The sequence below is a fragment of the Dasypus novemcinctus genome, chromosome 14 (assembly GCF_030445035.2).
Source record: "Dasypus novemcinctus isolate mDasNov1 chromosome 14, mDasNov1.1.hap2, whole genome shotgun sequence".
Taxonomy (NCBI): domain Eukaryota; kingdom Metazoa; phylum Chordata; class Mammalia; order Cingulata; family Dasypodidae; genus Dasypus; species Dasypus novemcinctus.
The window spans coordinates 15,421,153-15,434,255 of NC_080686.1; the positions used below are offsets into that span (position 1 = coordinate 15,421,153).

General features: G+C 37.2%; 1 protein-coding gene across 7 annotated transcripts in view; it reads right to left on the reverse strand.

Moving 5' to 3' along the window:
• Nucleotides 1–13,103, reverse strand: part of RB1CC1 (RB1 inducible coiled-coil 1) — an 84,947-nt gene that overhangs the window by 18,640 nt on the left and 53,204 nt on the right. For 6 of the 7 annotated variants that reach the window (XM_058275529.2, XM_012520163.4, XM_058275531.2 and 3 more), the window contains exons 8-14: nt 12,601–12,785; nt 12,155–12,341; nt 11,989–12,070; nt 11,287–11,348; nt 9,828–9,931; nt 9,540–9,666; nt 7,550–9,450 (exon numbers count right to left, since the gene is read on the reverse strand). In XM_058275529.2, the coding sequence (XP_058131512.1) occupies nt 7,550–9,450; nt 9,540–9,666; nt 9,828–9,931; nt 11,287–11,348; nt 11,989–12,070; nt 12,155–12,341; nt 12,601–12,785 (2,648 nt within the window). Of the gene's footprint in view, nt 1–2,677; nt 3,196–7,549; nt 9,451–9,539; nt 9,667–9,827; nt 9,932–11,286; nt 11,349–11,988; nt 12,071–12,154; nt 12,342–12,600; nt 12,786–13,103 lie in introns of those variants that run through there. The other variant, XM_004479845.5, reaches the window with a different exon arrangement.

A 13,103-nucleotide genomic window follows, 5' to 3' on the forward strand; every position in this document is an offset into this window, starting at 1 on the left:
AATTATAGGGTAAAGTGGAATGAAAGGCAAAGCCAAGTTCCAGGTAGGTAGCAAGGTAGGGCATAGCATGGAATGAATGAAGCTGGAGAAGCAGGAGGGAGGCAGAGCATGAACAGTAAGATTTTAGATTGCTATGAAATACATTATAAAGAACATTGGAACCTATTAACAAAATCTGGAGGAAAGAAGGTTTCAGCACGACAAAAGAGGAAGGTTTCAGCATGACACAGGAAGAATGAAATAGTGTTCAAACTGTGCGTGCTGTGTAGAGGTGGGTGGTACTCAATGTCTTTCACCTCTGGATTGCTCTATTTCAGGGTCAACGCTATCCTGAGAGGAGGCAGGTAGTAAGGAGATAGCTCCAGATATACAAGAATGCACGGGGACCATACCCAATGACCTCAAACACAGAATAAGCAGGTTGGGGGTTTAGTACAGACTATTCACTGGCTTCTAAGGTAAGAGTTTTGGCAATAAAAGCAAAGAAAGGAGAGTTTAGGACAAAAGTCTTAATTATGCTGTGTTGGGGACAAAGATTTCTTGGGGCTATATGACTAGCCTGGCCAAAAACAATATACAATATATACCACATTGTTTGAGGACCCATTCAAAGATGTTCCAAGTAAATGTCTGCCACACTCTTCTCTTATCTCATACCACCTGGGACTCAAAACGGTTGTCTTCAGCAGGAAACAATCCTAGTAAAGAAACACTTCTGGCTGAGATTTTTACATTTTTTTAATAAGCACAACTATCTGGCTTTCTTTGGAAAGCAAGGTGTGGTGGTGTAGGCAGGGAGGAGGAAGAAAAGCTAGAGTATTTTACAACTTACATAATTTTGATATATTAATTTAATTCATTAAAGGGACCTGGAAATCAAAAGTCAAGGAGGCAGATACACTTGCTATTAGCTGGGAACTTCCATACCATTTCAGAAAAAGTGAAATAAAACATCTCTAGAGGGTCCTCATTCCCTACCAACACTAGAGTGTGCTCACAAAAGATTCTATCATATCCAATATGATTAAAAAATAAGATTAAAAAGATTAAAATTACAAAATTGAAAAACTCCCTTATTTCACAGACCCACATCACCAACTCATGGAAGCACGACAGTGCAGTGGTCTATCCAGAGTCCTACCTCTAGACAAAAGCAAGTCTACACATGCACATCTTGCATGCATTTTCTTTCTACACAGGTGTGCAAACCCTTCCCCTATATTCCCAATAATGGATTTATGTATACCACCAATTTAATTTTGCCTTGTTAAAGAGAAGTTATTTAATTTTGCATTTCCTTAATATTCACATACTAGCCACGTGCAGTTTTTCTTCAATCTGTTTCTATCCTTTCCCCAATTTTCAAATGGACTGTTTACCTTGTTCTCATTGATTTGTGGGAGCTCTTTAACATTACAGATAAAATTAGCACTCTTATTATATATCTTACAAATATTTTCTCCCAGGCAGTTGGTCTCTAAATGTTGCTTATATACATGTACATATTCAGCCAACCCAGTGGTGGAGGGAAGGGAATTGTCATACAGCATCCTCCTTATTCCTCATCATGACAGGAAATGGGAAGCGGAGAACTACATTATCAAGATTCCCCTTCTCACAAGGTTCTGGACTCAAGTGTATCAATGAAAAACACACAAGATCTGGAATACAGAAGAGAAGCATAGGTGGTTGCAACAAGACAACTGGGCAATGTGAGATTCACAAAAGGCTTCTGAGTGAACCACCTGGTTTGGTGCTATAAACTGAGATAACTGGCGGCAAATCTTCAAAGGGTTTGTTGCAGTTTCCTGATAAGACACAAGCTTTGGCACCTCAGATGACTTACCATGTGTCCATTTCCTGGCCTGCAGCAGCAACTCCCTTACCACTCATTCCCCCCAGTTCTCCCAAAATTCATACAAGCTCTAAGTCTAATATTAAACTCGTTAAGCCTGGAATATTATAAGGGCTTATGTTTTCGAAACTCAGTGCAGAAACAGATACGAGTGATTGCAGAGGGAAAAAGCCATTAACAAGGGGACCTGGCCTTGATTCCTGACCTGATAATCTGACGACAGCTGATGACCTCCCAAAGGAGCACTGCACAACCACAATGTGCCCTGGCAAAAGAGCGGACACCTGAGAGGTTTGGGGTCAAGTGGCTAATGAAGGCCAGACTTTGAGGGGTACCAAAGGTATTAAAATAGAGCAATTAAGTGAAAATAAAGGGCATAAGGATTGCAGGGTAGGGTGGCTATTTCGACTGCCCTGGAGAAATCGGGCACACTACAAGTGACTTTACACTGCCAGTACTGAAAAAAATTGGGAACAAGAAAGCTTCTATGATGGCCCTGAAAGAATTCCTCAATCTTACAGCTTCAGGGAAGATTGCTGAAAACTAAATCCAAAGCCCAATCTTGAGACTGGATGAGTCATAATATTAAAAGATTTCACAGCCTCATAAGGTTTCTTATGGTAAATTTAAGGCATTAATCATGAAAAAGTTGGGCGCGGAGATTTGAGATAGGAAAATTTGGGCAGATTTAAATGAAGCCGTGTAATTTAAATAATTAAATTCTTCTACCAAGTTTCCCTTCCCAGGAGTAGTCCCTCCTCCCTGTCTGAAAAGATATTATCTTCAGCCCTGAGGGTAGTCCCCTTCTCAACAAGCTGATCCTTTTTTTCTTTTTTTTTTTTAAGATTTATTTTTTATTTATTTCTCTTATTATACCCACTTCCCCCCACCAGTTGTCTGCTCTGTGTCCGTTCACTGTGTGTTCTTCTGTGACCACTTCTATCCTTATCAGCGGCACCCAGAAATCTGTGTTTCTTTTTGCTGCATCTTCTTGCTGTGTCAGCTCTCCTTGTGTGTGGCGCCATTGTTGGGCAGGCTGTATTTTCTTTCACACTGGGCGGCTCTCCTTATGGGGCGCACTCCTTGTGCATGGGGCTCCCCTACATGGGGGACACCCCTGCATGGCAGGGCACTCCTTGTGCATCAGCACTGCGCGTGGGCCAGCTCCACACGGGTCAAGGAGGCCCGGGGTTTGAACCGCAGACCTCCCATGTGGTAGGCAGGCGCCCTATCCATTCAGCCAAGTCCACTTCCCCTGATCTTTTCAACAACCACTTCCACCATTTCATCACTTCCAGACACTTTCTTTACTACTTTCAAATGCCCTGGTTCCAGAGGACCTGAAAATTTAACCAAGGGGGGATTAAAATATACTCAGAAACAATTTATTTATTTTGGCAGGAATTTGGGAAATATGAATGGCAATGGATCTAATGAAAGTTAAACCAGGAAGGGTAAACATAATGCTTAAATAGGTCAATTCATGAGTGACCTGACCAGCAATTCAAGATTCACTGTTGGCTTTAACAGTTTGCTAGGATGATTGCTTGAAACTCTGATGGAATGGCCACAGGAAGTGAAAAGAAGATGGCAAGATCAGATGGCAAAATCAGGCACAGGTAAACGAGGGCCTGCTGCAGACCAGATGCAGCCCACATTGGTTATAATATATATTATATATTACATGATACATGTATTATATAATTGTAACTTATATAATATAGTATGTATAACACACATAATAATTATAACGTTTATTAGAACATAGCCACACCCATTTTGTCTCACTGATTTCTTCCTACAACAGCACAGTACCATGGATAGAGACCACATAGCCCTCAAAGCATAAAATATTTACTATCTGGCCCTTCACAGAAAGTTTGCCAACCATTCTTTGGAGCAACAATTCTCAAAATGTAATTTGGAGAACTGTGAGGATACCTGTGACTTTTAAGGGGCCAGTGAGGTCAAACTATTTTTCATAATAGCAGTAAGGTATCATTTGTCCTTTTCACCTTTTCCATTGATGGTAAAAATGCTGGGACCTTATCATGAATTAAAGGCAACAGCAGGAAGCAGATGGGCTCAACTGATAGAGTGTCCGCCTACCATATGGAGGGTCCAGGGTTCGATCCCCAGGGCCTCCTGACAGGTATGGTAAGCTGGTAACTGCGCAGTCCTGCCAAGAGCAAGGAGTGCCGTGCCACGCAGGGGGTGCCCCCACAAACGGGTGACCCACACACAAGGTGTGTGACCCACAAGGGTGCCTTTGAGTGAAAAAAGCACAGCCCAACCAGGAGAGGCGCTGTACACACAGAAAGCTGATGCAGGATGGACACAGAGAACAGACAACCCGGGGGGGGGGGGGCGGGCGAGGAGAAATAAATAAAAAAGGCAATAACTCCAAACCGTTATTGCGGTCGCTGTATTTTCCATTGTAAGACACTGTAAAAGGGGTGGCAGGAGAGGGTTAATAGGGATAGGGACAATTTTATGTTAGAATGTACTTGATGACATAATAAAAATGATCAATTTTATTAAATCTTCAGCCTTGCTGTGACATACCTTTTTGAGACTTAATGGATATTCTATGTAGCAGTATGAAACTTCACTGATATGGTTTCATATTCCACATTGCAACTAACATTTAAGAAATTACCATTGTTGAATTTTGACTTAGTATCAAAGAAAATTCAGTTAGCTGAAAGGGTATTAAAATATTCCTCCCTGGATCATTGGTATGGGGTGTCGGTGAGGGGGATACATGGGAGGAAGTTCAACTGGGTATACATATAAGGCATATAAATGTGTTCAAATGTTCATGGGGCATTGTCACAGTGGGTGGAGATTCACACAATAACCAAAAGAATATCGAATTCTTATCCACGGGAGCTGTGCCATATTCTCTAAAGGAACAACAAGAATGCCCCAAGAACAGGGACAATGACTTGTGAAGGAGGATGGTCCACTGAAGGACTCTTGATATTGATGACTACGCTTATGAGCCTGTGGTCTTGCTATTAGAACTTAGCCTAGTGATGTAGGGTACCTAAAAGTTACCTACTGGTAGCCTCCTTGTTGCTCAAATGTGGCCTCTCTCTAAGCCGAACTCGGCATCTAAAAGCAGTAACTTCCCTCCATCATGGGACATGACTCTCAGGGATGAGCCTCCCTGGCACCGAGGAATTGTTACCAAGTACCAACAAGCAATTCATCTGGGGGGAAAAAAAGACCTTGACCAAAGGCGTAAAAGCTAAAGGCAAATGAGTTAGTATGGCTAAGAGACTTCAAAGTGAGTAGGGAGGCTATCTCAGAGACAGAACTTATGCCCATCTCAAAAGGATCTCTTTGACAGCCAAAGTAGATATTACCCCAAAGAATGAAGCTCCTCAAGTATATAGAGACATCCAGACTCTATACTCAGGGCAGATACCTCAGGAAATTGGCCCCTTGCCAGTGGGCCCTAGGGCCCTAATTGGGTATTTATGCTCCCTAGTGTGTGACAGACTCAGTGGTGGTTTCCCTATGCATGACTCTTCTGTCCTTCTATTTGAACCTACAGTTAGTACTAGAGTTGGCAGGTGTACTTCCAAGAGACTTAAATCTTTGGGCTGTCCATGTGCCAGCTGAGACCTGAATCTCAAGAGAGTTGCAACACCTACTCTCCAGTTCAATGGACTCACCCAGGACAACTAACAGGGAGAAGATGATGGACAAATAACATACCAAGGAACCGAGATTACCTACACCTGCAAGAGAAAAAGTCCCATCAATCAGATAAATGGGATCGAAGCCCCCCTCAATTAATGGTGGAGTGGGCATAACCATCCCAGAGTCCTCAGGACTGAGAAACAAACTATGGACTAAAATAAACTTACTAGTATTCTACTATAGACTTAATGTGATTCTAGCAATTAAAGAAATACCATTATTGTGGAGGCAGTGAAGCATGGATGTCTTGGGTTTAGGGAGAGAGAAAAACAGAGATAATAGGGAGGCATTTTTGGGACTTAGGAATCATCCTGAATGCATTACAATGACAGATACAGGTCATTTTATAACCAGCCATAACCTAGAGAATCGAATGGGACAGAGTGTAAACTACAATGTCAACTATAATCCATGCTTAGTGGCAACACTCCAAAATGTGTTCATCAATTGGAATAAATATACCGCACTGATGAAAGGAAAGATGTTGCTAATGTGGGAAAATGTGGGAGGTGTGGGGAGTAGGGCATATGGCAATCCCCTATATATTCTCTGTAATATTTATGTAATCAAAATATCTTTTAAAAAGTAAAAAAAGTGAAAAAGAAAAAAACACCACCAGAATGACATCTGGGTTGATCATAAACAAAAATATTCCTCCCTTTTCTAATTACTACTTGCATAAGGCTAGATTTGCTTCATATACCTCAATTGAAACAACTTACGGCAGGAGACTGAAGCAAATGAGAATCCACTGCGTCAAATATTAAAGAGATTTACAAATACATAAAGCAATGCTACCCATAAATTAAATATGGGTTAAGGAAATAAGTATTGCCAGGCTGAAAACTAGATGTACAATGCTGAACTGTTTTTCACCCCAACATTGCCCTCACCCTTTTAAGATGTCATCTGCATTGCAACACAGATTCTATATTTGCAGAATACCAGTAGAGCTCTAGTGGAAGTCTGCCAGTGAAAAGAATATGCACAAGCTATGGACTGTGGAAAAGAGAAGTCAAGGCTTGTTCTCCAGAGAGGGCTGCAGCCAGATTCAGTTTTAGCTTCCTGGCAAGCAACTGACAACTATACTTAAGTGTTGTGAGCCAGGACACTGGGGCTTTTAACAAATGCATGAGAACTGCAGCAGTTTCTCCATGAGACTTGGACATCTACCAGTTTCAGGGGATGCTCCTAAGTCCATTTTATGTTACTTCACATAGTTTTCCTGGCCTTCAGCAGTGACTCCCTTAACCTTTGCAACCTCAGTTCTATAAACATCTGTGTAAGTCCTGACTCCTGTGTTAAACCCTTTAATTCCCCCAGAATACAGGAAGAGTTTGTTGTTAAAACAGAAGGGCAGGTTTAACTGTATACCAATCTGGGAATGTTACAAAGCAGAGTCAATCAGAAGAGACTGTCTAAAAGTGACAATGCAAGAAACAGAGGTTCCAATATATAATACACATAGCTCTAAAATTCATTTGAAAGAATGAAAAAAGAAGAATAAAAACAAAACAAAAAAAGTTAATGATAAAACCAACTGATACATTATGTTCTAAAAAAAGCCTATTAGGCCACAAAACCCCTTAGTAACTTTTAAAAAGTAGAAATACTAAAGATAATTTTCTCTGCTCAAAAGTAGTCACATTAGGTAGTAACGATATTAGAAAGACAAAACAAAGCAGAGCAAAATATCCACACAAAAAAACCAACCCTATGAAATCCAAAATTTAATTCTTTGAATATTCCAAATAAAGATCCATTGTTAAGTCACTACTGAATTTATGTAGTCACTTATTTTTTAAATGCTTCAAGGAATACCAACTATATAAAATTAAAAAATTTTACCTCATGATAGTAGCCCCATATTGCGATATTTACCCAAGATAAATGAAGAAAATCAAGGTACTATATGATTACACACACAATTACTTTGAATTACCAATTTTAATTTTATAATTACAGACTCTCAATAATTCTTACCTTTTTGCTAGTTGACTCTCAAGATATTTAACTTTTTCCAGTAACTCATTCTCAACAACATCTCTTTCCAATTTGAGTTCTTTTAGAGCAGTCTGAATGGCAGCTTCTTTTTCGCAATTAAGTTTCTGAACTAACTCTTCTCTTTCTTGTTCCTGGTTAATGACCAAATTCTCTTTGTCCTTCTCAAGTTTCTGGATAATAGCTTCATATTTTTGTTCTTGTTGGATAATATTTTCATCTTTTTGTTTTTCAAGAGCACTCAATTCTGAGTCCAATTTACTCTGCAGTACAACTATTTGTTCCTTCAATTTTTTTTCTATTTCATGTGCTTGGTGATGCAAGGATGTTACTTTGCTTAATTCCGTTTTAAGCATATCTGATTCTTCTTCATATCTACTAATTAACTCTGAAATGCACTGATCTTTTTCAATTGTCATTAAAGTTCTTAGCTCTGACAAGCCTACCTGATAATTTTCACTATTATCCTGAATCTTCTGGTTTAATTTACTTATCTCTGTTCTCAAATTTTCAGTTTCTTGTTCAAGAAGAAATTTTAAGGTCTCTTTCTGCTGGGCTTTGCTTTCTTCCAGCAAAATTTTTATTTCATCAGTCTCTGCCTCCTTTAATGCAAGTTCAACCTCTAACTTGCATCTTATGTCAGACAAATCAGAAACCTTGAGTTTTAATTCCTGTAGCTGTTGTTCTTTTTCCTGGACAACTACTGCATGAGACTCTTGTATGTGATCAATTCTTTGCTGATTTTCCTCTTTTAATTTCTCCAAAGACACACTGTGTTCTGTCATAACTTTCTCAAACTCCTGTGTATGCCTGACTTGCAAAGTGTCCTCTAATTCCTTTAGATGACTTTGCTCCAAGCACTCAAGTTCTGCCCTCAATAACTGTATCTTCTCATCATTTTCAACATGGAGCTTTTTCAAGTCTTCCAACACTACCTCTCGTGACTGTTTCAGTTCTTTAATTTCAGAATTTTGAGTGTGCATTATATTTTCCATCTCTAACAACTTTTGATCTTTTTCATTCTGTAGACAAATGACAACTTCTTTTTCATGTTTAACCAAAGCAAATTCATTATCTTTATTTTGTAAAACCTCCTCAAGACATACTAAGTCTCCTTTCAATTTTTTAATTTTGCTTTCATTTTCCTCACCCTCCTTTATTAGTGCATCAAGTTTAGCTTCATATTCATTTCTTAAGGACTGTAGTTCTTTTTGGTGTTTTTCTTGTAGTGTTATTTCCAGAGAACATTTGACTTTTTCAATAATGTTTCTTATTTCTACTGCTGTACATTTTAAAGAATTTGAGAAGTCACACTGTTCTTTTTGTATAAATGTTCTGAAGTGGCAAAGGTCCTCCTTAATGGTTTGTATACTGAAGTGAGAATCTTGGGCAACAACTCTACATTTTTCCAATTGGACATTTAAAGAAGTATGGTCTCCTAAATCCACTTTACCACATATATTTGTATCCTGCATACGTCTACTATCTATTGCATTTATAACTGATGAATAAAGTGATTCTACCATCATTTCTGGGCTTTGTGGATCACTTATTGGATTAGGAGATGATAAATTTTCTTCTATTACAAACTCATTCACAGCAGACATAAAATCTGACTCAGGACTTTCAGCTAATGAATCCAAGTCTAAAGAACCTTGATGAAGAGTCTGTTCAATGTTTGGGTGGGGAATAGTTTCAAAATCAAATGTATGTGCATCAATGCTATCTGGAGACAATTCTTCTAAGGGACATACTGCAGGACATAAGGGATCCTGAACAGTGAGTGGAGGAGGAGTTCTCGGTGAGGTAGTAGTTGTAATTCCTGTTGCACTTTCTATCCTTGGTGAAGAAGCAGACTGTGGGGATGCCGGATTTGTGGATACCTAGAAAACAGAGGGGAGGGCTTAAAGAGCTAGAGTAACATAAACTTTTTTAACTAATGAAATCAAGTGATTGAAAGAAATAAATTTGCCTTTTGTTCACTCAGTAAATCTGTAATAGTCTGTGACATTTCATCCAAACTTTGTGCTGCTTTTACCAAATTATGTAGAGCAAGAACATGCTGGTGTAGAGGTTCAAAGTCGCAAAGTAAGGGAATCCTGAAACAGAAGGGAATCAAATTAGACTCCTGATTTCTTAGAGAAAAAGATGCATAACAGCCACCAAATATTTTACTATGCCAAATATAACTAGAGAATTATCTCTTTTAAAATAAATACCATATTTATTTTATATGTCATTATATGCTAACGACATTTACCTGAGGAATGGCTGAACTTCTGAAGGACAAAATGATTGCAGAAACTGTAAATCTTGTAATGAAATATCTGGAAGTTCACAGTCAAACTTTCGAGGTTTCTGAGTCTGTATAAAAAATAATTTACAAAGGAATTTTTACTATAATCAAATTCAGTGTAACAAAGGAGTGAAAATGCTTCAAATGATCTCACCACACTTAAAAATAAGAGACTTCAGTATTTAGTTCTGATAGTAATTCTCCTGAATAGCAATTCTCCCCTCCGTTCCCCGCCCCAATCTGTGATCGCTACCAGTTAATGGAAAATAAAATAAAAATAGAGGACTATTCAATGAAGACTTGGTGTATATTTTTGAGTTTTTCCTAACTAGGGTATCAGCTGTTGGTGACCAAAATGGTTTTCTTGTTCCCACTCTTTCCACATCTTTCTCAGTATTCCCACCAATATTAAACAAACACTTTTGTTTCACCAGTACATAGACAAAGCCTAAATTTTATCATGACCCATAGCATGAGCATGAGGATTTCTCTAGTTCTAAATCTATTCCTATCACCTGTTATCATGCTTTATTGTTTTAACATAATTAAAATAATCATTCTTTTTTTTATGTAACACTTCGTTTTCTTGCCAGTCCCTTGACTTTTCTATTACATTATCCAAAACCTAAAACTCTCTGGCAACTTTTGTTTCTTTTTTAAAAAAAATTACCAGATAGTTACTATCATTTCTTCCTTTATGAAAGTGCCCAAAATTGTGCGTTTTAAAATAACTTCGATTACTATAATCATTACTCAAGCAGACGTGGAGGTGGCATGATAGTCTTCATGAAAAAAAAAAGGGGGTGGGAGGATCCCAGACAAATGAGTGTGGGAGACTGTCTACTACATCAGCCCTTCTTAGAAAAACACATACATTTAAAGCACTAAATAATTCTGTAGCAAAGAAAAATGTTTAACTTGTTCAAAAGAAAAATTTAAAAAACCCAGCATTTTCTAGATTTCTTTGATCACAGAAACTTTCATTTCCTCATATAATGAAATTGATGGCTTTCAGACAATATTAGTTTAGAAAATATACCAATGGTTTAATTCCAATGAAGTCAAAGACAAACCTATTCTGATTTATGAAAACATAAAGAGATAGATGGTGGGGTGGGAAAAGGAGAAAGGGAGGGAGAGTGGGGGGGCAGGGAGGGAAGGGAGGAAAGGAAGAGGCAGTGAGGAAAGAAGGGAGAGAGGCAGAAGAGGAGATGAAAAGAAAGAAAGGGGGAAGAGGGAGAAAACCAGCAGTCTATATTCCTATCAATCCTAACAGTATATGCTTTATATAAACTGACTTTTAAAGCCAAAAACACTTTTAGGTGGATAAAAATCTTTTTTATATGTTTGATAAATACCAATGCTTCTGAAAAAGTTTTTAAACTATACTGAATTTAGTAATGGTTAGAAAATAAATACATACACAAAAGGAAGGGGGCCAGGAGTCCAGTCCCCTAAAGAGACGATTTCTTAAAAAAGACTTCCCTGTATAAAGAAATTAACATGGTTATATAGGAACTTTTTTTAATTTAAAAGAAAAGGCATCTCTAGTTTTTGAAAAACTAAATTAAAATTTTATAATACTTTATATTTTAAATAAACATTAAAAGTAATATTGCTCTAGAAATCAGTGGTAATTAAGAGCATACACACATGCCATGCACTACAGCTAAAATCTAGGGAAAATATTTATACTTACTAAGTAATCATATTTTATTAGCACTTCAAAATAATGGTATTAATCTTTAAAAAATATTTTTTATGTTCAAATTCAGTACTCTTCAAATGTTAAAGAACCCAAATAGGCAACAGGTAGCAGGCACTATGCTGGATTAATTTTCACTGTGTTAGACTTCATCAAAAATTCTTAATGAACATCTATACAATAATTTACATACACAAAATTTAATATTTAAATTTCAATGCCTATCAGATGTTACAAATAAAAATTCCTCAATAAACACTTGCTACAAATAGTTTTATACTCAAAAATATGAGGAGATTCTACATAATTGCCTTTATAGTTTTAATTTTGAAAATACTAGATATTCACGCATAGAAAACAAAAAGCATATTTTTCTTTTAAGAAGCAAATCTATTTATATTATTAAAGAAGAACACTTACTAAATAATTTCCCAAAGGATTCCCTTTTTGACTTTTCAGCTTCATATAATCGTTTCCCATCTTTGACTAATGCACCAGCCCACTAGAAAAGGAAAGCTTATGTTAATAATGCACACTGATTTATTAAGAGGCATAATATAATTGAAATAGAATTTAACTTATTTACCTCCCTGTAGTGTTTTAAGAACATTTTTCTTCTTACAACCTCAACAACAGCTAAACAGTACATCTGAGGAACTGTGCTAAGTGCTTCAACAATCTTGACTCTTTCTAACAGCTCTATTACGAGACGGAGCAAAGCTTGCAATTTCTCTCCATCTTGATCAGCATGAAGCATTACAAAGCAACACCATCTATAGAATGAAATCCATTATTTCCAATATCCATTAAAAGTTTACTAAAAAGAATTCTTTAGTGGTTAAACTAAGAAAGAAAAATTACAAGTGTAATCAGAAAAATAATAATAGAGACATAAAAACTCAATAAAAAGCCTGACCCCAAAGTTAATCAATCAGCCACAAATATTTTAATACAGTGTTATGGGAAATTTTCCCCATCACTTGAGAGCAATAAACATAAACACCCTAAATTACATATAATAGAATCACTTACTTCAGCCTGACATGAAGATTATTTGCTAGTTCTTGTTTGGCAGTGGTACACTTTTGTTTAATATCCAAGAGTTTTCTATGATTTTGTAACATAAACATCAACTGATTTGCATGACTCAGGCACAAATCAGGCAGTACAGATGCATCCTTCAAGTTTTCAGCTCTCATCTGGTTAGCTAAAAATCCCTTTAAGAGTAAATATTTTAAATGACATTAATATTGTTCCATGAAACACATCAACTTTTCACTGAAGAGCAAAATCTTTGTTAAACATGAACTGTTCTATTTTCAAATAAGACTTTAAAATCCCACATTTCTCTGAATGTAGATCTTAATTTTTAACAAACTTATGCTCATCTGGTTTTGTTTTCATTTTTCAGTCTGGAAAAAAGTCAAAAAGAAAAAGTATCTCATGTAAGGACATCTGAATAGCTATGTCAGACCTAAAACCTAGGGACTAGTCTCTTAAACAATCACAGTGTTGATGTCTACAAGGTCAGCCAG